The sequence below is a fragment of the Rousettus aegyptiacus genome, unplaced genomic scaffold, assembly GCF_014176215.1.
Source record: "Rousettus aegyptiacus isolate mRouAeg1 unplaced genomic scaffold, mRouAeg1.p scaffold_m13_p_4, whole genome shotgun sequence".
In the NCBI taxonomy this organism is placed as follows: Eukaryota; Metazoa; Chordata; class Mammalia; order Chiroptera; family Pteropodidae; genus Rousettus; species Rousettus aegyptiacus.
Genome location: NW_023416307.1, coordinates 142,773,678 through 142,799,035, shown reverse-complemented (window position 1 = coordinate 142,799,035; position 25,358 = coordinate 142,773,678). Strand labels below are relative to the sequence as shown.

Here is a 25,358-nt window from a genome sequence, read left to right as displayed (position 1 = left end):
TCAGTCCACTAACTATGTCTGAGCCTGGGCAATCTGTAAGTCTCAGCCTCCTCATCTGCAAAATGGAACAGGGTCTTTCTCCTAAGCATACTTTGAGAGTAAAATAGACTAAGCCATAAAGTACTAAGCACAATGTTAGGCATATAGAAAACACTCCTTTTTTCCCCACACACAAAAAAAATGTGTTCACTGATAAGATGTGGGGACAAGAGAACAAAGACATTTCCTGACTCTAACTGTATCTCCCCCTTTACTGAGATAATTGACATACGATGTTGCATAACTTTAAGGTGGACAGAATGTTAACTTGATACGTGTATATGCCGTAAAATGAATTCCACCATAGCGTTAACTAACACCTCTTCCAACTGTATCTTTCAGAAGATACTGGTGTCAAAACTGAAATTGAAGTAGTCACATAAAAGAATAACAAGAAATACTCTACAGTCAGACAAAGGGGAAAAAAAGACAAATATGCAGAAACTTCTTCTCTGCAAAAGCCAAAAGAATGTAAAACAGTTCTACCGAATCCAGGATGAATACGGTTCTGTGCCAAAATGTATTAAGGTAGCAAGAGATTAACAATGTAAATAAAACATTTTCTGAGTGAACAGGTGACAAAGGTCAAGGGGAGAAGCTTTTGGTGCTATTGATAAAGGACTTCATTAAGCCATCAGGGAAAAAGAGTATAAATATTTATTTGAACAACACTTCAAATCAATGTAAAGGTTAATGAATCCATCCTTCTGGTGGCATGGGGCATTAGAGCTCCCATGCACTGCAAGGACAGAATCTCCAGGAAGCTTTAGGAAAACAGAAACCTTAATGAAGACTAGAATTGTGCTGTCAAAGGATTTTAATTAGGAAAAAATCTAATTGCTAGCGAAGAATTAATTGTAACAAAACCAATAGGATGGTTGCTGTTCCAACACATCTGTTTCATATCTATTTTGCTTCTTTTATTTCCATAGGCCACTACTTTTTTTTTTTTTTAATTTGGAGACAGGAGCAATGGAAAGTAGAAAGTAGAATGGAATGATGATTTAACCTTTAACCTTTCTCAGGAAAAAAAGGACTTTTTTTTTTTTTAATATTCTTCAATCCCAAGAAAGTTTTTGAGATTTAATTATTTCAAAATTTATGAAGAGGAAGATATTTCTATATGGAATCATCATAGTTTATGATATCTGCATTCACTTTACAAGCATTTACTAACTGAACGCATTATTAAGAGAGAATTAAAAGAGTATTAAGAAATCACAGCGGAATAATGTGCTCAACTATTTTCAGTTTATTTCAGTATGTCTATATTAAGCATCTGAGACCATGTTCAAATGTTTGGCATTGGAGGAGATATAGGATAAAAAAAAGTATAATTCTGCCATCCAGTGGGATAAGGTAAGCTACATATCACAAATGGACACCCTGTGTAGGAGAAAACGATTCAATGTGATGCAGTGAGAGTTAAGATCACAGGAGTTAAAAATCAGAAAAATTTGCATGAAAATGTTGTACTGATCTTTGAGTAGGATTTCTTTGGGAAATGAGGGTAGAAGAAGGGGACGCCATGCTCTGAGAACTAGTGGTACAAAGATATACCAGGAAATCATTACTGGAAGTTGGAGATCATATATGTTTTTTATAGTTGTTTTACCTAAAATAATCACCCTCTGCACTAATGCAGCCATTTTGGTCCTATAAGAAGTGTGACCAATGTTTACAAAGCTGGGGGTCACCAGAGCAAATTTCAGGTAAATGTTTTTCTGATTCTATATTTTTTCATCCCAGAAAACTGTCAAGCTCCAAACTGGGCACTGAATTAATTGGACACCACTTAGAATGAGGTATGGCAACTGTGTGCATAAGGCTAGAAATTAAGGGTAGTTCTTATCTAGGAATAAGGGAGGTTTCCTTATACAGTCCATATACAAGATGATACCCATCAATAACTGTAGCTCATAGAACTCAACCGTTAAATAATATTTCTAGCTTACAGGGTAGACCTAATAAAACAATTCTTATAATGCAAATAAGTATACTAATAATGGTTCATTATTTCTTTCTTTCCAGAACTTTTGTGGAGTTCTACAAAATATCTGTTAATTCTAGCAACACTTGCATAAATGAGGCATCTTAAACTTCTAATGAAAATATTAGATTCTACGAACAATCTGTCAAAGGGCTGAATAACTTGCACAAGTTCGAAAGTAAAGAAGAGAAAGAGCCAAAACTCAGACTAAGACCCATCTGCCTCCAATGGAGGCATATAGCATATGTTCGTCCACCTATTATATTCACAGAGGGAAGAAGGTCTCAGCCATGAGATTCTGTTAGAAAGCTTATCATAAACTGGGTGGATGCTGCTCTTTTCTTTAACATCATATAGATGCAGCACAGATGCAAAACATTTGTCTTTGGAATGGGAGAAAAGAGATGGTCACAGTGTGTAAATAAATGTTAAATTGTGTCTTTTCAAAATAAATTACAGGATTAATTTCATCTTAAATTCTTTCATCTATTACATGGATTCATTGTTTTAAAATTAAAATCAGTTACGAAGGATGACTAGAAAATTATTTTTCTTAGAGATCTTTCATATTAGGTTAAGAGGAAATAGCTTACAGAAATTATGATTTTATGCTTTCACAGTTAGAGACTTTACCATTTTAGAAAATTAAAAAATATTTTTATATGGATATTAATAGTATACAGTATTCAATTAGCTACATGTTAATGTTTACATTATTATTATTATTAATACTATTATTTACGACAACTAGCAAACCTAGAAGCCTGTATTTAAGATGTGTCTTACATGGTGAATAGCTCCATGGTTCAGTCTAGTTGTAATATGAGCTCTATATGACATTAGCAGTGACCAAAAGAAATGACACAGAAAAGTTTTTCTGATGATAACAGAACTCTTATGTCAATATTCGCGATTATCCTTCTGGTTCTTAGATATTAATCTTAAACTCTTCCTAAATTCTGGCAGAGTCACGTGCCACTTATAAATTTCAAAGTTCCATTCCTCTAATGCCAGCATGCCACACGTACTATGCATATAGATCGTTCCAATAAAACATTCACATATTCTGTTAAACATTATACTTTTTGCTAATATAATGTTAATGCAAATATTCAGAAGAATATTGTCTCTGCATTGGAAAACACAAAATATTCACTATAGATTATGAAACCTGCATGCTTATTCCCCCCCAAAATAGTAATAATTCTTACACTTAAAATAACTTTCTAAAACACATATAAGTTTTCAAAATAAAACCAGAAAAATGAGAGGATATTTTAAATTTCATCTTCAACCTAGTTATCTTTATTAATCTTTTCAAGTTCTAAGAAGACGAAAAGGCTCAAATCTTGAATTTAACTCTATATCAGTAGCATTTAAAATTGTTGTTTTGTTTTACTGTAGACCCCGAAGAGCTTTTGTTTATATAGGTTATATCTATTGATATTTACCACTTTAAAGAATAAAACTGAGTAAATTTTAGATATTTCCTTATTATTTTTAAAAGAGCAATAATAAACTCATTACATGATAACATAAGTGATGCATTTTTATAAAAAAATTTTTTTAAAGCAAAATACAGACATGAGTGGCCTTGTTTTATATTTTTGCAAATCTCTGTAATTTCTGGCTTAATGGAAGACAGCTGGATTCTCATTCTTCTTCTGCATTCAATCTGTTGTGATATCACACAACATATTGCCTCTGGGAAACTCCATTCTACACCCATGAGAGAATCAGATTTAAAAAGGCAGTATTATGTCAATATTATGAAAATATCTTGACCTTGCAGACCACTGTAAATGATCTCAGGGACCCCACAGGTCTCTGGACCACCATTTAGCTTGAACACAACATGCCATCTTAAAGTAATTGCACAAAAAAATAGGTTAGTTTCGCTATCTACATGCAATATTTTTGTATTTTTTAAAGCATATTTGTATTAAAATCCCAGTATCTTGTATGTTGGTACTATTTTGATTCTTTATCAAGACATTAATTAGCTAAATCATGCTACCACCCTATTCACATGATCGTAATTCTATCTACCACTACAAATGTCTTATCAACAGTCTAAGCTTTTTACGGAGAGCCTGTTACCTATCAACAACTGATACCGTACTTAGAGTACATCTACTATGTTTATCTTCAGGTAAGTCACGGAAGCTGTGGAGCTAATATAAGTCACACTCAAGTGTTCTCATCAGCAGCAAAAGAACTGGGATATAAAAACTCCCAAAGCTGTTGATTACTGTTTAAAGACTGCCCCAACCCTGGGGATATCACTTCCTAGGCACTTCTGCCAATGCACTCATTGTGTAGAGGCAGAACAGGCTCCCACAGCCTGAGGGCTGTCCACCTAGAAAGAGAGATATAGGTTCGGGCTGATGGAAATAGGGCAAACATCCTGGGAGCATTAACATCTATTTTAATACCAAACGGCTAGAAATCAACTTTAACTTTTGAGTCAGTTTACTTTAAAACATTTCAGTGACTCATCTAGTATAACTATTTGATAAAAATTCCTGGTCCAAAATAAATCCCACTCTCAGTTAAAGAGGAATGGTTGTTTTCATATTTATAGTCTCTTAATCTTGCTATAGTGTTGTCCTACACCTCTGGTTCAGAAATACATTTTAGTAAATCCTCTAAGATTTTTTCGAAATCACTTGAATAATAAGAATTATCCATATATCATTTTTAACATATAGTAAGTATCCATAGTTGCCTCTCTGATTTTCACTTTGTGTTTCAAAACTAAGTTTTCATGTTAAGACTTAACCATGTAAGGTTTTAGGATACTTTTTATTTCACCGAGCAGTGAGTTGAAGTACAAGCATCATCTATGCATTAAATATAGTCATCTATAACTTACAGCTGATATCAGTTATATGAGCTCTATGAGCTCTTCTAAGCTCTAACGATTTTTCAATAACAGGGATTATTGAAAACAAGCATTAGATTGAGATCTAAGAAATCACATTGGCATGAATTTAGATTTACAATTGGCATACTTTTCCTGCCATATTTTATGAAACCAGATGGTTTTACTTAATATTCAATTTATTTGAATCAAGAATAACTTGTTTTCAGATCTAAGAACCCACCCTAAAGAGCTTTCTTTTTGCATGTTTAACTGTCTTTCGTGCTAACATATCCGTAAGAGAAGATGTAAAGAAAGTGTAAAGTCAAAATAATTAATGAGAGCTTCTCTTCCCTATTTAACATACAAACAACCAAAACAATTGAAAGTTTAAAAAATAGTCTATGGCCATGCTACCCTGAACAAGGCCGATCCCATCTGATCCTGGAAGTTAAGCAGAGTAGTCAGGCCTAGTTAGTACTTGGATGGGAGACCACCTAGGAAGACCAGGTGCTATAGGCATAAAAAATTTTTTAAAAAGGGATTGTAAGATGACAAGGTTCTTGCAATCTGTGAGGTCAACCAAGGGTTGCCTCACCTAAAAAAATAAAATAAAAATAAAAATAAATAATGTAATAAAAAATAAAAGAGACTAAGAAAGTTCTCTGGAAGCTGTTTAGTAATGTAATTTAGAGATAGTTTAGATAATATTCAGTTGTAACAAGTTCTATACTAGTCTATTGGTTTTCTGTTGCTGTAATAATAAATTAACAAAAATTTATGGACATAAAATTACACAAATTTACTGTCTCATAGTTCGGTAGGTCATAAGTCCAACATAGATCCTATTTGGCTAAAATTGTGATGTAAACAGGGCTGAGTTCCTTCCCCAAGACTTTAGGGGAGAATCCAATTCTTTACCTTGTTCAGCTTCCAGAGACTGCCTACATTCCTCCCTCTATCTTCAAGGCCAGCAATGGTGGGTCAAGTCCTTCTCAAAAGCATCACTCTCTTCTCATCTGCTCTTCTCGACTTTATGGGCCCTTGTGATTACATTGGGTCCACCAAATAATCCAGGATAATTTTTCTATTTTAAGGTCATTTTATTAGCAACTTTAATTTCAAATGCAACATTAATTTCTCTTTGAGGAATTAGGAATTCAATTTGGGGGGAGGGTGAACATTATCCTGCCTACCTCAAGCAGATATTTACTTATTTAACAAATAATCATTAGTATTTTTCTGTGACATGTATTGAGTTAGATGCCTGAAACCTAAAACAAAGAGCAAGGTGCATTAGTAGGGTTCATAGGCTAATTGTTTAAGGGCATAGAAAGAAATAAACATCAAAGTTCTTTTTAGAAAAATGTCAATCTAATGGGACAAAAGTGTCTTGGAAATACATGAAGTTTAAAAAATCACAATAAACATGACTGTTTCCTATAAAACATTTCTTTTTCTGTACTAGAAAATGACTATAATAATAGCAAATGCATTGATTTGTTATTCATAGGCTTAAAGAAGAATTCAGAGAAAATAGTTATAAAGAAAAAATGATGGGTGGTCCAGAACTTGCTTAAGAGAATTTTTCACTCATATTTCTTTTAAAATATTTTCTTAAATTTTGCAGATTTTTCACTCTAAAAAATTAGATCATAAATAATAAGTTGTGCGGATGGCAGGCTCCTTGATGATTACTTGGAAAAAGGAGCAGGTCTTTAAGTCAGGACACTATCCATTTATCCAAAATTTGTTAGAATATGTTTTTAAAATAATTCTAGTGAATGAGATTCTAGATTTGGAATGCACTAAACACTTAATTATTCAGAACTTGGTTTCCATGGCTTGTGTCTTAATTGCTCTTAAGCCACTCAACCCTCTTTGCTTGCTAATAGGACTCATTTGGACAACAGACACTAAATGCATTAACTACTAATTAGTGATACTGACAGAAGGCAAAGACCAAAATTGTCTTAGAAATAAAATTAAGGTTTTATAATTTATTTTGTACACTTTTACTGTGAAATCTTCAATGCAGAAATGTTTGAAGACCTGAATGGAATTAGTATTTTAGAAATAACAGATAAGGAGGGCTTGTGATTTTGGAGATAGAAAAACCTCTTCATCCCTCTTCTCTATTTCATTAAATTATGACTGGGTAAAACAAATAAGATTTTTGAGCCAAGTAGAGACTCCAAGCTAATTCTGCTATTACTCATTAATGCTAATACATAATTGTAGAAAATATATGGTTAGAGAAGCATGTTATATTAAACACTATAGATTTTAATATAGTATTACCTTATAATAGGAATAATAAGCCAATGTAGTAATTCCTCTAGGCAGAGAGAAGAAATATCATGCCAAAAGGGACAAAAGCATAGACCAAGGAATTCTTTTCTGTTAATTCTCAAGATATTCACATTTATTATGTGAAGAAGAGGGATTAAAGGGGAGAAAGTACAGCATAGTAATAGTGCTTAACTAGATCCAATTGCAAAAAGTTAAGATGTAGACATTATTTCAAAATAAATTAGGCAAGACCATTTGCCATGTTAAAAAACAGAATTCATCATTGTGCCAGGAATGAGTTATTTAATGAACTAAGAATTAGACTGCCACATAACACCTTGAAAATCAGTATTGAAAAAATGAGACATTTAAAAAGTAACTAGAATCTCAATCAAATTGTTTCTTGTTCTTGTGAATATTAAGCACCATTTTCCCCCTTCCTCTCTTTTTTCTCTCTTTCCTCCCCCTGGTATATTTATATATACAAATGAAAAATTTTATCTAAAATTAAGAAAAGATTTAAAAATGTCTCTCAATATCTGCCTCCAAATTTTCTGATGTTTGCTTAACAGGAGCTGTGCACCTTCATACATACCCAGGGAGTTCACTAAAAGCAAACACAAATATGAGGAATTATGCTTCAACTTTAAAGAATATTTACTGAGAATCTATACTGAGCTAAACAATAGCCCTTGAAATGACAGAAAAGAAAGAAACCTGGGTTTGGAAAACTCAGTGTCAAAAAAATGAAATATTACTTCAGCACTGTTCTTACTTCCTAATCTGCTCCTGTGAAGGTTAGAACTTCAGAGAAAATCAAAGGAAATGTGATATTAAGTAAGGAAATCTACATTATTGTTGAAAAATCTTTTAATATTCTAATCAGAAGTCTCCAATTGTTCAGCTAGAGATCATCTCTTTTATTTCAGCCAACTACAGGCTTTGCATACTGGAGCTCGTCGCCAACGTCACCACTCTACGGTTATCCAATTTATCACAAATTCCTTTCTCTGTGACCTTAATGTTTTATGATTGCACCTTACCTTCGCTTTGCTTGTCTTCTGACTGTTCCCTAGTCCTTAATTACCTCTCATTTTCATCAACCATCCACCTCTTCATGGGTTCAAGTGCTTTGTGGTTAACCATGTTACTGCTGGCACTTTGTCCTTTTCTTCTTCTCTATCTCTCTTGCTGAATTAAAACCCTGCGTATGATGTGTCTACTGTCACTAATATTTCACTTTATCATCCTTAATATGTGGTTCATAAGCGTTATGGTAAAAAAAAAACCATGAAAACAATATAATTGGTCCATGAAATTCATTTCACTACTTAGTTGGGTCTACCTTCCTCTATCATCATCAGTTTTAAATCAAAATGTAGTTCCCCACCACGATTTCTAGAATACTTGCCTTAATTTGAGTTCCCCAAAATCAGAGTCTGGGATGAGGTTGTTTAATTGGGAGCTGAGGTCAGGAGACCGATATGATGTAAAAGGGAAAGAAAGGTAGGGAAGAAAGAAAATCCAATAAAGGGTGCCTCACTGAGCTTGTTACTTCTGTGGGCAAACTCCTAAGGAACACTGTAGAATGTAACTCAGAATTGTCCCCTATAAAGGACAAGAGGTCCACTCTTAAACACTGATTCTCATGTACCATTATTTGAGGGTTGTCTCAGGGAGTGATAACTACCAAAATCTGCAAAAAAATCTATGTCAGGTTGAGTAAAATTTTACAGATTTTTCCCGGGGGTAGAAAAGTAGAGAGAATCAATGGATGCTTGAGATGAGATCCATCTTGGGTGAATGGAGACTGCCCATCTCATTTGCAGCTGCAAACACAGGTGGAAAGAGGGGTTACAGCATCAGGTACAAAACTCATTCCAATCATTTCTAATCTCCTGAATATGATCCCCTGTGCATTTTTTTTAAATCCAGATTTAGAAATGTAATCATCTCTCTTCCTCACTTCCCTCCATCCAATCAGTTACTCAAAATGTGTTTACCTTCACAGTATCAGGTGTGTGTGGAAGGTTGAAAAATGACTGACCAAGTCCACGTGCACAGAATTCAGACAGATTCTAAGATTCTATTGACCTTGAAGTTGTCAGGTTTATTTGTAAAGTTCGTTAGTAATATTCCAACAGTATTTCATCATGAAGCCACTATATGTTTGGTACATAGAAATAATCTAGAAGGTATCATTAACATTCAAGATAAGAGGCTTCATAGAAAGTAGCCACTATTGCGAAATTCCTCTTAATGAGAAATCTAAACTGATACCCTGTTAGAAACTGTAGGGTTTTCCAAAGTTTATTACATAAATTACGTTTTAATTTCACAGAGATAAACAACTCAGTATTAGGTAATGCTTTCCCTTAGTAGAACTATAAAGGTATATTTTTGCTAAACTGTACACCATAATATTTTTCTAGAGTTGCATTTATGGACTTAATAGACTGGTACCACTGAAGAAACTCTAGTTGGGGGGGGGGGGTCTGTAACATTTCCACTGATAAAAACTTGTACATTTATTGTTCAAATATTCAGAATTTCAAAATATGTCTTTTAATATAAATTTCATTTAAGTACATTGTTGATATTTTATTCTGGGGAGTTTTACTTTTAACAAATAACATTTTCTTTCTTCATTTAAAGAAAAGATCAGATTTTAAATATTTTCCTTACATGCTCCCATGAAGTATATAAACATATCCACAATACATTTTTTAAATTTACATCAACACACGATAGTAAAATTATATTTCGAAGTATCAAAAAGGCACAGTTTTATTTTATTAGAAAAATGATTTCTCCATCAATTCTTTGTCCAAATTTGTTGATCACGAGATTTGTTAAAAGATCTCTAAATATGCTGAGTTCTCTCCTAATCCTTCCCTGCTTCTCGTAGTTCCTTAGGGATTAGAAATAATTATCTGAAGAGTAAGAAAATCATACTAACAGATAATTATACCATTTTCTTCTGGAAAGACTGCTCTGCTAATAAGAACATGTGCTTGCAGGCAAAAGTCTAGTTTGAGAGAAAAACATTATTTATTTTTCGACAAACTAGCCTGCACATTCTGTTCATCAATACCTGTCCCTACACGTGGAAGCCTTTTCCACACGGTGCATCACTCTTCTCTGGGGGCTCTTTGAAAGTGAGCCTTTTAAGTTCATGCCCTATAGATTCCTGAAGTGTCTGGGAACTTACCCTTTGCTTTTGCTAGAGGTTTAAAAATGAAACGCTTTGGGGTTGCACAACATTGCTGTGCAATTCATTATGGGACAAAGAAATGTCTGGGGTTAGGCAGGCAAGCAACTAATGATCCTTCATTTTGTCCAGAAAACATCAAGATCGATACGTGGGACATGCAACATTTATGGAACACTGTGTTTTCGTTTTCCTCTAGGGAAGGGAGAAAATGCTGGGTGATCTCTTTCTAAGGATGGCTACAATGATTGATGCTGTTTAATAAACATCTTCGGCCTCTCCTTCCCACCTGCTAGTAACTACACAGATGTCTGATTTTTGTTAATTTCCTGTACTATGTATACCAGAATTCAAATAATTTGATTTTGGTCAGGTATATTCAGCTTCATTGATCCAGGTAACCAAAATCAGGGAATAAAATAATCCAAAGTGAACAGAGCTAGTTCTGAGAGGCTGTAATAGGCATTAATTAACCATGATGCATTTATTAGCCCTTCTCTTGTTTAGAAAAAAAAAAAAAGAAAAGTGCAGCTTGCTGCCAGCATTCATTTAACATCACATGTAGGAATGCTACATTTTCTAGGATTTGACATTTTCAGCAATCGAGAATTTACTATATTTTGTAAATGGAAATACCACTACTAAAAACAGAATGCTATACACAGAATGATATCATTTGTTTCCAAAGACTATTGATATAGCAGTGTGATGCAAAACTAATAATAAAAGCAAGATACTTTGTGGCAGACTTTGAGAGTAAGGTTAGGACTGCAATCCACAAGTTGTCTCAGGGTAAAAGCTGCAGCCACAAGTGCTACTGGCGAGTATTGGGACAAATGGGTAATCGGTTAGAATTAGATCTTTTATAAAGAACTAGGAGAGGCCCAGAGAAAGAAAGCATGAGTCCAAAGAAGTATCTATAGTTTCCTTCTGACTCTCATAATCTGTCAGGTTTCAAAACTAAATACCATTCTGAAATGTATTTAATGAGCAAATTGTTCCTAGAATGATGCAAATAAAAATGGAGGCAGCAACATAAATGTCAATGTTATATGTCTTTGTAAATGTCCTTAGCTATGATGTTCTTAGAATCTAAAATCCATAGCAATGTTAAAATTTTGGGTTGAAGTGTGTGTGTGTGTGTGTGTGTGTGTGTGTGTGTGTGTGTGTGTTTGTATTTTATATAAATGTTACAGTACGGAAGTGAGAAATTAGGTGACCATATTAGGGAACAATGAACAAACAAACAAACAAACAAAACAAAACAAAACTTTGCTTCTCCTTTAAGTGGTATCATTGCCAAGAGTAACAGAAGTCAAAATGGCACTATATTTGTCCATGATGTGTGTACATTTCCCCAAGTCATCTCTAAACGGAAAAGTAAAGAATTTGAATTTTGTACTAATGTTCTCTACTTGCTTAGAGTAAGGTTAAAAGCAGGGCTCTAGTAATGAGAAAAAGATAGTTGATTTAACATGCCATCTTTTCAACAGCTTTCTTATGGCCTGAGAATTCAGGTCATTATTGGGTTATTGTGGGTCCCTCAATCACACAAGCTTAAGGCATTTTACTGAAACAATCAATGTGAATTCTATAAAACCACAAACTTCTGGATTCAAAGATATCTAATCTTGACAATGTGGAATACTGAGATTTTTAAAATAATTTCCTGAAGTCTATTTTAGTTACAGTTAGGTGAGATCAATTATATTTGGTTTTAATTAGTACACCCACAAGCAAGGGCAGTTTCTCTAAAATTATATTAATATTTAAAAAGTTAGGAAATTGGTCACTTCTATCGAAACAAAGGCATGGCTTCTAATTCGATATCAGAGCTCACAGTGACATCCCACACACAGCCTTCAAGAGGGAACAGATAACTCGATTAGAATATGAGTTTCTGAAAATAGATTTCAACCACCTACAACAAATAAGCAATAAGGATCACTGAAGGCAAACAGCACACTCCCAAATTTGATTATGCTCGTTTTGACTTAGTAAATGTACCCAATGAGGTCATTTTACTACTTTACCTTTTGAAATACCTACATTTTACATTATATCCTCTTTTATTCCACAGAGAATTTAAATATCAGAGATTAAATGTGTTCTGTTACCATTTGAAGCCTTTATTAAACTATCTGACTCTGAATAGATAAATAAGCAAATGCAAGTACTAACGATGATTGATACTGTATATTTAATTCTACTGTGCTGAGTGCAAATCTCAGAAGCATACAGGTATATCTCTTAAAAATTTTATAACTGAACCTAATTATTTTGCCTCTCGTGTTCCCATGAGATAAAAGTGAATAAGAAACTCTAAGTTCTTGCTATTCACAATGTTTCCATTGGGTGTAGCTATGATATTAGATAGGTTGATATCACAGTCTGCATATTTCAGAAGAATGCCCAGATGTTTGAGAGTTTTTAGTGACTCTCTTTGTCTTTAGCATTAAATTGTATTAGTCAGCTGTATGTTTATTGGAAAACCAAATAAAACAATTTCAAATCAATCAGGTCAGGAAAGATTTCGTTGTCTTTTTCTGAAAAAAGAAGAAGCCTAAAAAACAGACCTGTATTAAAACTTGAATCAACAATGATTTTTATATAATTTGCTCATTCTTAAAATTTTTATATACCCATATAATTCACACATAGTTTGAATGTCTTCTATATAAATACACATCTGCTGTATGAAATAGGATAAATAAAGAGAAAATCCTCTAACAATTTAACTTTTTAATTCAATGACGAGTTTTGAATGGAGCAGTGTCTTAAATGGTTTTTTATGCTAAAAGAAAACAATAAAAAGTATGTCTCAAAATGCAAGGGCAGCTTACATGCTGAGATATAAACTGCTAACTCTTTTCTTAACAACACTATATGTCTCCAGTAGGATCATAATGCAGTCAGTTCTCAACGCAACGATATGCATGGAAGCTAACCAAATCGCGTTACAGGCTTCACTGTGTGTTGACTCTTTGATTAACCACGAGGTGTTACTTTGGATTTTCTGGATCATCCAAGTATCAATCTGAAGGGCCCTTCTCCTTTCCTGATATCCTCCCCAAACCAACCAATTCATAAAAAGACCCTGATTCCTTCACAAACCATTTCTCTTTTTGCTCATTTTCTTCGATATAACTTCAACACATTTTTAGGAATTGAAATGTTCAATTCCTGAACTCTTTAACTACGGATTTTAAATAGTAGGCACATTACATAGAAAACGCTATAGAGATAAAGCTTTAAAAGATCAAAAGAAAAATATTATATGGCTGAAGAAGTCATACTTTCCTCCTGAGAATCACCAAAAACAAAACAGCAACAATAAACCAACATGCATTATAGTCAGATAACTCTTTATCTACTTATAATTCTTATTTTTTTGTACCTCATTTATTCTTTAATGCTTTTTATGCATGCATAAGATATAATTTTAAATTTACTCAGCTAATATTAAATACTTTCCATATATTCTACTACCAGATTAATATCAGACATTTCTACTTAAGCCCTAACATGTAATATATTCAATTCTTACATGTCGAACGCAATTATTAGTAACAAAAAGTCATATCATCTTACAATGTGTATACTTAAGAATTTTGCCTCACTGTTCAGACATTTTATAAATTAGAAACCAAGATACTAATATTAATGAGTCATAAAATTTCTCCACTTTAAGTGCATTTTTAACTGTTCTTTGCTATGTTTTTCTTCTAATTCACTTAATAGAATTAGCAGCAGAGATTCAAAAAGGACCGAAGAAGAATCATCAAGAAGTTTTGGGTAGTTTTGAGAAAGATGAGTTGCTACACAGGATTAAAAATGGCACATTTTCCCAGCCAGTAACCAACAAATGGCCTTACCATGCACACGTTCTAATGACAGCATTAAGCCTAGACACTTTTGAATGATTGTTTTACGGCAGTGGTCCCCAAACTTTGTGGCACCAAGGACTGGTGCTCCTATGAGAATCTAATGCCTGATGATCTCAGGTGGAGCTGAGGCAGTGACGCTAGCGCTGGGGAGCCGCTGCAAATATAGATGCAGCTTCAGTCACTCACCTCCTGCTGTGTGGACTGGTTCCTAATAGGCCATGGACCGGTACTGGTCTGCAGCCCATGGGTTGGGGACCCCTGCTTTATTTCTTACCTGGGATGCCTGGTGGTGTTTTCAGATATTTTCCATTAAAATGTTGAATTACCACTTCACATTTTTCAGTAGACTCCATTCTGGAAAAAGAAGTAAACAAAGGATCATATACTTTTCATGAAGTTGTACATATTAAGGAAAAAAACAAATAAAAACAAAAAAGGAAATAGGAAAGCTGTGGAAAAGCTTGATTTGAGAGTTTTACCAGCAGTGCCAATCGCCGACATCAAAAACTCATTGCTTAGAGTATTATTTCTTATATGAAAAGTCGCCTACGTGGCCGGCTCCGTGCTGAGACCTCATCCAGAGGTAACACCGAGGCAGAATCTTATTTAATCCCCATGACATTTGGCAATTGAAAGTACTTGATAAATGAGGATGCGAGGCTTAGAAGGATGAACTACTTTGCCAATAAGTGTCAGAGCCTGGATTGTAACCGAGGCCCGACTGACATCAAAGCCGTCCTCCTGCTATACTGCTCAGGAGATTCATAAAGTCGTGTCATCATCGCCATCAAGGCACTTTTACCAAAAACTCACTGGGTGAATGATATAAAAAAGAATTGTTTGGTGTTCCAAATGTAGTATGAAGATGTAAATACACTAACCTCAGGCCTTGAACTTTCTTGATTTTGAATTTTGAACAATCCTCTATTTTTTTTTATACTAGATATCAATATCACTAAACTGTATTTTTTTTGTGCCAATTTTTGTTATTTCATATAGAAGCTCATGAATGAGCATTTTGAGCCATACTATCTAATGTCAATATTGGCGGTGTTGCCATATCTTAAGTAGACTAGTATCGGTGATATTTCCTAATCAGTTATAACTGCGCTTCATTATTTTATAAAATCGAATGAGGAGATAAAAATTAAAGTGTTGATTCTGACTAAAGGAAATTAAGTCCCACAAACAGCACACTAGAGACAAAATTAAAGAAACAACACATACATATGGAAGAATATGTATGAAATGTGTGAAATTTGTCTATAAGGCAAAGTATAATTATAATTTTGGATTTTCTGCTCTGTTATTGGTATGAGCTATCTTGGAATGGAGCCCTTTGACACAAGTTGTAAAACTTTCCTACATCTAAATTCTATGTGTATTTTCAGGATGTGTTATGCGATCACATTATATGTAAGGGATACGAGATAAGGAAAAATATGTAAACAAATGCCAAATAAGATATACATTTATTACAGCTACAGGAATTAAAATGTGAGAGGAATTCCAGAAGTCAGGGAAATACTAAGAGGGCCGTTGGAGAAGTAATTAGGGCAGGGGACTGGTTTTCATGGGGAAACTATTAGAGCAAAGCCTAGAGATGCAGAAAAGAGCATCTGAGTTACCAAGTTAAAAAATTTAAAGATGGTATCCAGAGCATGTTTTATTTGGGGAGCTGAGATTATTTTCTGACTCAAATTTTAAAAAATTTCTGATGAACATTCCAGCATGGAGTGGGAGGACATTTTTCCGTATTGATACACATGGCAGATCTCTACCTACTAAGCAGGACTGGCTTTAGGGTCTGCCACCTGTGCAGAATCACAGAGCCACACTCTTAGAACAAGTCTGTACTTGGTTTAAAACTCTGTTGTCATCATCCTGAAATTATTAATAATTTTCTAACAAGGGGTCCTTCATTTTTATATTTCACTGGGTTCCACAAGTTAAGTAGCTGGTGTTTCTATGACATGAGAGTACAGGAAACTGATTCGACATTAATCAATTAGTATTCATTCATCAAATAGCCCAATGGATTCAAATAAGTGCTATTTTGAGGAAGATCTGAAGAACGAATTGATTTTCTGTCCAAACTGGAGAAAGGATAAAAAAAAACTCTTTGAGCTTAATAACATGGAATTAAAAATATTAAAAATATAAAAACAAAGGTAAAATTATGTTCACTTGGTCACAATTTCCCTCAAATCAGAAAATATTTGGATCAGAAAGACAAAATAAATGTTTCCGCATTCCAAATATTTAGGAGTAGCTAAGTACAATTTTCCTAACTTCTTCAAGTTTTCTTCTGGTAGAATCTTTTACAGTAAGTCTTTTTATTTTTTTAAAGCAGGAAACTTCCATTTCTAGGAACAAAAGAATTCTAATTCTACTCTTCCTCTCTTCCCACAGGATCTACTATCTAGTGTCTCTTAGGGAACATAACCTTCCCTCCTAGTAGAGACGCAAATGGGAGAGAAAACGTAAGCCCTTAATTACTACAGATGTTACTTTATGGAGTTTTTATTTCAGGAGAGCTACAGAATGAAAAGCTTATGCCCCAGAGCCCCCTCCCTGCTCAAGCTCTCTCTGGGTACTCATCTAGATAGAAGGCAGTTAAGAATCTAAAGCTTGCTTGCAAGAGTCCTACAAATCAAGTCCTTTCTTTGTCTTAATAGAACATGAAATTCTAAATGAAGACTAAAACTAGATGGGTATGTGTGTGTGTGCGTGTGTGTATGTGTGTGCTTGTTGATTCTCCATAATGTGCTTTAGGGAATACAGATAAAGCTAAAGAAAAAAATCAAGTGGCTAACCCACTCAATCCGCCTAAAATATTTTTGTTCTGGTTTGAAAGACTCAGGTCTTCCCTTTTGAATTTTATGTATGATCGTCTTTTCTTAAGACTGTTTTAAAGCCATATCAAGCTGAATGGGGGCTGTTTCTGCGAACACAAAGACAGCAGCGTAGATTGTTCACTTTAACTTCATTTAGATTTAACTAAGTGAATGTCTACAGTGAGCCTTTAGAGACTCTTGTCTCTGAAAGAATAAATGCAATAAAAGTCTGTTTTCTGTAGCTGCCGGCACTTAGTGTCAAACTATGTTATGCTGCACCACCCAGCAGTGACAATTTCATTTTAATACACGGGGCACATTTTAACAAGGCAAAACAGTCCCAACAAAGATGGTAATATAGGACCTGCCAAAGGGAAAGGCTCAGTGTTCCTCATGCATTTTATATAGGAGCAGGAAAAAAAGTGAGACCCAGGGAGCTCTGGGGGGTGAGGGAAGGAACAGACTGCATTTGAATAGCTACCTCTGAAGAATGTGCCCATTTTCTTCTCAAGTTTCACAATTAACTGCTTTGAAATGCCAGCTCAAGCTATCTGCAATCTGGCACACGCTTCAGTTGAAACTGACACTAGCATTATCAAGTGGGTCTGAAAAGGCTGCATGCCAGACAAAGCTGCCTTTACATGTCCCTTTCAGAGGGGCCACTGAATCACTACAACTGCATCTATTCTTCCTAGGCGGTACCTGAACCCCCTCGCGTCCCTCAGAACAGCTCGCGTGCCAGGCCAACCATTCACCCGACAATACATTAATTAGGTTCTTACAAGGCTCTAATCATTGTATAAAGCTTAAGGGTTTCCTGTTAGGTCTGATGTTTAAGTATAAATACACATTAAAGGTCCCATTTGACATTCTTTCTTGTCTCAGTGCCTAGGAACTTGGCTTCAGTCATTCAAAACGCACCACGGAATTGTGATTTTTTTTTAAACTTTTTTTTTTTTTTCCAACAGCTACTAAGAGGAGTTAGTTTCACAGCCAATACAATTCCCACAGGCAAATTACATCAGATGAGAGTCTGATCCAATATTAGTAGAATGTTCTGGGTCAGATTTTACATCCAGAGGTGAAAAACTATTTTGCAAAACCATTCACAGCCTACCTATCTCACCCCAATAGAGAATCTTTCAGTTTATGACCTTAAAGCAACAAGCATCATTGAATATGTATTTAAAACAAATCCACTCTGTCATTTATTATGGTTAATTAGAGGTTTCCACTATTGTGAATTTTTTGTGGTTTTGCAATCATAGGCTCTGTACAAATTATTGGCAACTGAGAACATTGAATACTGCAAGCCAGTCATCCCTCATTTCCGGTAAAATTTACGCAAACGGTCAACATTAAAAGATTTTTTTAAAGTACTAAAATATGCACTCCTGACATTTCAAAAACAAATTATGTCATTACTTCTTAATCCACTGTAACAGAAGGAATAACAGTGAGTCCCAGGAAGAAAGATGAGTGAATGAAATGAATTTTCTTATAGTTTTGGCTATTTCTTTTCTTTCTGCCAGGTCCTTGACATTCTTAGGATACAAGTACCATACCATAAGTGCCAAATAGTGAAGCAGAGTGACCTCTCTACATCTCCCCTTTCAGAAACCTAGACGTTAGTCTTGCTCAGCATTACAACACATTCCTCTTAGGAAATAGAACTGTGGGCATATTTGACTGGTAAAACCCACTCTAGAGTTTTGGAATCATACAATTTCAGGACTAGAAATGACTACAGGTATCAACTTCTACACAGTACGGGTGAAGAAGCTATCACTAGGAGACTGTGGTTGGCTTCCCTAAGTACTAGTTAGTGGATGAGCCTGGGATAGAACACTTGTCTCTTGACTCTTAATTCAGTGACTTATGTGGAAGAGATGGAACTCCACTACTGGCTTCATGTTATCCTTCCTGACTTCCTTTACTGATCCTGCTAGTTCCATTCCATGCAGCCACTATTAACTAGGGCAGTTGTTCTAAAATATGGAGCTATACCCTGATATGATATGACTAAATGCACATTTCACTTCTACGGCATTCTTTCCAAAAACCTGTCCATAATATAGATCCTATCATGAGAAAAACATCAGACAAACCCAGATCTAGAGTCATTTTCTGGGATACCTGGAAAATAACAAGGAAAGTCTGAGAAACTGTCACTAACCAGAACCAACTGATGAAACATGGCATCTAAATGCAAAATGGTACCCTGGATCAGATCCTGGAGCAGAAAGAGGACATCGAGAAAAAAAAAATAGCGAAATTTTCATGAAGTCTGGAGTTGAGATAACAGTAGTATACCCATATCAGTTTCTTAATTTTGACAAATATGCCACGGTAGTGAATCTAAGTGTGGGGCTATGGGAACTCTATTATCTTTGTAACATTTTTGTAAAACTAAACTTATTTTTTAAAGTTTATTTAAAAAATGACTGTACATTATAATTATCAGGAAATGACTTTAAAAAAAATACCAATGTCTAGGCCCCAGCACAGAGATTCTAGCGTGTAGCCAAGGCTGAAAACCACTCTATTGGAGTTCTATGTCAGGTGCCCTAAATTGGACACCATCGACCAAATTCAGACTTCGGGTATGTTTTGTTTGGATGGCATAGTTATTGGAACATTTGAAATCGTTGTTAAAATTTAAAGTTGGGAGACTTCACATGAAAGTTTGAACTTTTGATTCCTCTTAAAGATGAGATGATCTGATCTATGGTTTTTGTATGGGTGCTATGATGTAATTATAAAAATAAATTTGTTTTTTGTTCTCGGTTCCTTACACAGACTCCTAAAACCCTTGGAATTTTCTGAGAGAGGATTGTCTTAGCTATCTATAATGAGCCCCTTTTGACCATACCTGACTTTATGTTAATGAGGTGACTCAAGTGGGTCCCTTAAGTAGCATCAAGATAAGGCTAATCACCAGAAAGACCAAGTAATCAGAGGGTTGGAGCTTTCAGCCTCACCATCCAAACTCTGAAGGGATTGAAGAGGGGCTAGAGATGGAGCTCAATCACCAATGGCCCAATAATTTAATCAACTTTGCCTGCATCGTGAAACTTTTATAAAAATCACTGAAAATAGGTTTCAGAAGCTTATGGGTTGGTAAATGAATTAATGTTTGGGGAGGGTGGTATACCCCGAAAGGGCAGGGAAGCTTTGAGCCATCCACATACCTTTCCTCATGCATCTCTTTTGGCTTATATCCTTTATAATATATCAGTTATATCCTTTATAATATACCAGTATACCTGTAAAGTGTTTTTCTGAATTCTGTGGGTTTCTCTAATGAATTATCAAATCTGAGGAGGATCATGGGAACCCCTGAATTTGTAGTTGGCCCAAGAGAATTGTGGGTAGCATGTGGAGAGTTTTGTGGGACTGAGCCCTTAAACCTGTGGAGTCTGATGACATTCTCGGTAGTTAATGTCAGAATTGAATTGAATTGTTGGACATCCTGTTAGCATCAGAGAATTGGTGAAGTGGTATAGAAAAATGACACATATCTGGTGTCAGAAAAAAGACTTCACAGCAACCACGGCCTGGAGTTGAGCAGTTCCTTTCTTTAAACAGAGCCAGTTTGCAACATTCATACAAACTTATATTAATTGCCAATCTAAGGAAAAGAAGTGGATGTTATTGTTGACTTTGCACTGATTTTTTCCCCCCTCATGATAGAGTCAAAGGGAAAAAAAAATACTTAATTTATCCATGTGTACTGGTGTTTTCTGTTTGCCCCTCCCCTATGTGTTCTAGGCCCCCCATAAGTGACCTTTCTATGGATCATATTATCTTGGTTCCCTTATGTGATAGGGCATTTCACTGGGTTCAGGCATTGAGGACCTAGGAGGAGTAGAGAGAAGTATAACCCGTTCTTTGTCATTTTCTCTCTGCTTGGTGCTTGTCTCTCTGGCAGGGGTGGCTTCCCTTTCTGTCCACAGCTTCTCCAGACAGCCCCTCCATGAAAGCTCTGGGCCTCCCTGGGCTCTGGGAACACTCGTCCACTTGTCTTCATCTCTCAGAGTAGTAAAGGCTTCCTTCTGTTGCTCATCTCTGGGCATCTTAACATCTCTTCATCAGCTCCCTTAACTCTTCCCATTTCTGTAAATGCTCCTTTATTCTACTCTCTTCAGTTGAATCATTTATAGTGAAATTCTGTTTCCAGCCGGCACCCTGATGGCTATACCTTAAAACTATTGATAATCGAGGAACAAAATTATCTGGGAGGCTGTGTTTCAAGAAAAATGGGGGAAAAAGTTTTCTTACACTCAGTCTGGGAGCTGCTTCTCTCACTTGAATAACCGACTACCTCTGATTGATATCCTTGTCTAGATGCATTATAGATTCATGTTTTCAAAAGGAATTCTGGTACAGAAATGGGGAAAAAATAATTAAAAAAATTAAAACTGAAATAAAGGAAAAATCAAGAACTATAATATGCTCAGGTCTAGAAAAAAATCTGCCATTAAATGCCACTGGAATATATTATCAATTTTAATCAGTCTCTGAGCTGCAGCCATATTTCATTCCTAGATATTATCTATTATATCACTTTTCTTTCCCCTATACTATAACAACTTTGTTTTTCTTCTGCTTCCCAAATATGTCGAACTTGGCCCCACCAAAGATATTCTACTTCCTTTTTCCTTTGCCTGCCCTGTTCTCTTCCCTCCCTAGCCCCACCAAGAGACTCCTGGCTGGCTCCTTCTTATCACCTGCATCTCCCCTTTAAATGCCCCCTCTTCAGAGGGCTTTCTTGTCCCTGACCTCCAGCCCCTCGTTTTACCATATTTTCTATTGTATCCCTATGTTTTATTTTGTTTTCATGATACTTTAATTATTTGATAGTAATTATTTGATATTATTTGATATTTTATTATTTGATTATATGCTTTTTATCTCCTCAAGTCAGTAGAATGTCAGTTTACAGAAGCAGATATTTTTCTTTAGCATATACTTCTGAATTACTGTATCTAGAATAATTACTGGCATATTAGACATATTTATTAGATGAACTGAATGAATGAATGCATTTTACATATCAGGAAAGAAGGCTCAGAGACTTTAAGTATCTAGTCCAAGAATTCAGATAGGAGGTGCAGAACTAAGATTCAAGCTAAGTTATTTCAGGCCCATAAAGCTGTGTTCATAACCATGCAGGTATAAAGAATAGGTAGGTTGGCTCAACTCATGCAAAACTGAGAATGTAAAAAAGATGCTAAATAAAAGAGACTCTCACACTTTCAGTGCAAATGAGATTTGCAAATCTTTCCTCTTTCTTGTCTGGAAGCAGACAATCTACCTCAAATGCACAGTCTTTGGATGGCCTAAGAGTCTGGCCATAGTGTGCACTTAGAGCACGTACAGAGAAAAGAGATCTTACAGGCTCTGAACACACTGGATGGCCATCGTTCCCAATCCTGCAGTAACACAATTCTCCCACCTCAGTTTCACATGGGTAAATCATATTCAGAACTCTCCTCCCGTTCCACAGAGGGCTGTCTTTGAAATCCAGTCATTTCAATTTTGTAATAATAAAACAATAAAGTATATGTTTTTGCTCCTTCTCTATCTTTTTATAAAGTATAAAAAGGTATAGAGCAAGAATTGAGTCAAGGAGATTGCAGAATCACAGACTATTTGATTCAATTTAAATCATTTATTTGTTTGGTTGGTTAATTTGGGTTTTGAAACCCAGGTCCCCAAATGCATAGAAAAAAAAGCAAAATGTTCTGCTTTCTGTAGCCATGATCACGACTTTCTGATGTAAAAGAAATACAAAGAGGTGATGAGAAGAAACAGATGAAAGTAAACAAAGTGACATAAAAAAGCATGAAGAAGCTGGAAGGTGGGCCAGGACTTTACGCTCCAGTGGGTCACATCTGCTGGCGATTGGGAGAGGAATTAAAATCACCAAAAGGAATAACAGCCTTTATTTTCTTCGATCTCAGCAAATACAACTGTAACCTGTTTCTGTGCAAACACAGCTGTAGTTTTCGTATTACTAATCACTAAGTTTACATTTTAAAGATTTTGTTTTGCTCACATTGGATTTCCTAGTGCCATGTGTTTGAGTTAGTAATGGCAAAAGAATTGCCAAAACGGCAGGGGAGAAATTGTTAACGCAAATATGAACTTGATGTAGATATGATCAAAACATATTCCAGATGGTATATGTTTAATAGGCTAGCCGGTCATTTTAAATGAACATATATTTACCTAAAAAAGGAAGTTTTGGCATTTGTTTTACAATTCTTAAAATTCCTATGCTTTCATTATGTTTATTCTGAATCAGAGTCATCGTTACGTTTTACCAGGTGGAAAAAGATAGAAAGAGGGAAGTAGTATCAGGCAGTAGAAGGTAAATCAATAAAATTTTAATGATATTCAAAGTTACTAAAAGAAAATTCAAAAAAAGAATATATTTAATTTGCTTGAGTTTTACTAATTAGCCTGATATTTGTCTGCCTATAACTATGATCAATTTTTTCCTTTGTATAAAGAAAGAAGTACTGCGATTATTTAGCAAACTCACTCATTTGGTAGGGAGAAGCAGGACACAGGGCTTCCCGTGTGTTAAAAGTCATTCAAACAAAACTCCATGAGAATCAAATTAAAGGTACTGAAGATGGGTGGAAAATACTACAAAATACAAAGGTCTGTGTGCTTAGCAGTCTCTCACGCTCTTTAGCTCACCAGGGGACAGTAAATGCATTTCTTAAAGTGGGTCTATGTTTCCAGATGTTGAAGGAGGATTAATTGTGAATGCTTACCCGTCTCCCTGCATCCCTTCTCCACTTTGAGTCATTCTTTACCGGCCTCTCATAACACTCTTTCAATGTGATTTTTGTTAGACAAATGGTCTCATGTTTCTGGGAATGGGAAATGGATAACATGAACACACAGTCATGTCCCTCCAGACTTGAGCTGATTTATGCTCTGATCCTCACTCTGGAAGGCAAGGTAGGCTGTTGGCACCCGTTAGCTCTGCAGTAGTGGGTCTGACTGTCTGACTGTCAGCATTCCCACCATAAACTTCTGTTTTTAGAGGTTTATGACTTGGCTATAAAATGCTGCCTGGAGGGTGGTGGATCTTACAAAATTGGTTTAAGTTACAAGAGAGTAAAAATAAAATAAAATAAAACGTCTGTAATTTCAGACACTATCTGGTGCTTCTGGAACTCTGAAAAGCCTGTAATTGTGCTGTCTATGTGCCTTGTTGGCATTCAAATCAATGCTTTGAAGTTCAGTGTTTTAAATATAAAATGAAGATACTACCTTTACTTTGAAGAGATGGTTATCAAAAAGATTAAGGTATAACTTGAGAGTAAAATAAGAATGGGGGTTTTCTTTTTTAGTCAAAACAATTTTAGGATCTCTTGCATATGAATCAAGGACCACTTCAGGTGGTTAGAAGTGACCAATGGTTATATTCAAATGAAACCTGATGAAAAAATTACTTAAGTTTCTTGAATTGGGGTAGTCATAAATTCAAGAGATATGTACAATTTACTAGGCACTATTACAGGATGGCTGTTCTCCCAATTGAATAAGCACATTCTTTTAACAGTGTCTATGACAATGTGAACTTTCAGAGGAAGAAACAATTTGTGGGCTGATACTACCATAGTTTTCTCTATTATTTCAGGACACCAATTTCAAAATTGGCTTATTGTCAAGTGCTATCTCTCTCTATACTGCTAGAGTCAAAAACAAACAAAAACAAAAACTTAAAGAGATTTCATTTATTCATAATCAAAAATTTAATGGGGATCAATTATGTGTGTCAGACACAATTCTAGGTGCCAGGACAAATATGAAAAAGAATATGGCATCGTCCGTACCCTTGAGGAACAGAAAGAGAGAGCTTCATGATTTTTATACATTGAGAAAGGGGTACAGTGTAATAGAGACAGTAACAGGAATCACTTTCATTTGAAAAAAATCTCTAAGAATGAGGACTAGCAACTGGAATTTTTATAGGCCCTTCAGATGATTCTGAGAACAAGTCTAATGCCCTAAGGCAATGTCTCTCAAATTTTGGACAGCATCAAAGACACCTAACGTGCTTTTTAAAACACAGATTGCTATACCTTACTTGTTTCTCCCCCACCTCACTGCTGAAGTGGGGCTCAAAAATTTGCATTTCTACAATTTCCTAAATGATGCTGGGGCTCCTTTCTTAGGAATTCTACTTTGAGAACCACCGTCCCAAAGCACCCAT

The 25,358-nt window shown here is 35.3% G+C and overlaps 1 protein-coding gene and 1 pseudogene across 11 annotated transcripts in view; one reads left to right on the top strand and one right to left on the bottom strand.

Moving 5' to 3' along the window:
* Positions 1-25,358, bottom strand: part of RBMS3 (RNA binding motif single stranded interacting protein 3) — a 1,178,968-nt gene that overhangs the window by 203,634 nt on the left and 949,976 nt on the right. For all 11 annotated transcript variants that reach the window (XM_036219807.1, XM_036219806.1, XM_036219804.1 and 8 more), the window contains one exon: positions 14,557-14,636. In XM_036219807.1, the coding sequence (XP_036075700.1) occupies positions 14,557-14,636 (80 nt within the window). The remainder of the gene's footprint in view (positions 1-14,556; positions 14,637-25,358) is intronic.
* LOC118601990 lies at positions 5,293-5,414 on the top strand (annotated as a pseudogene).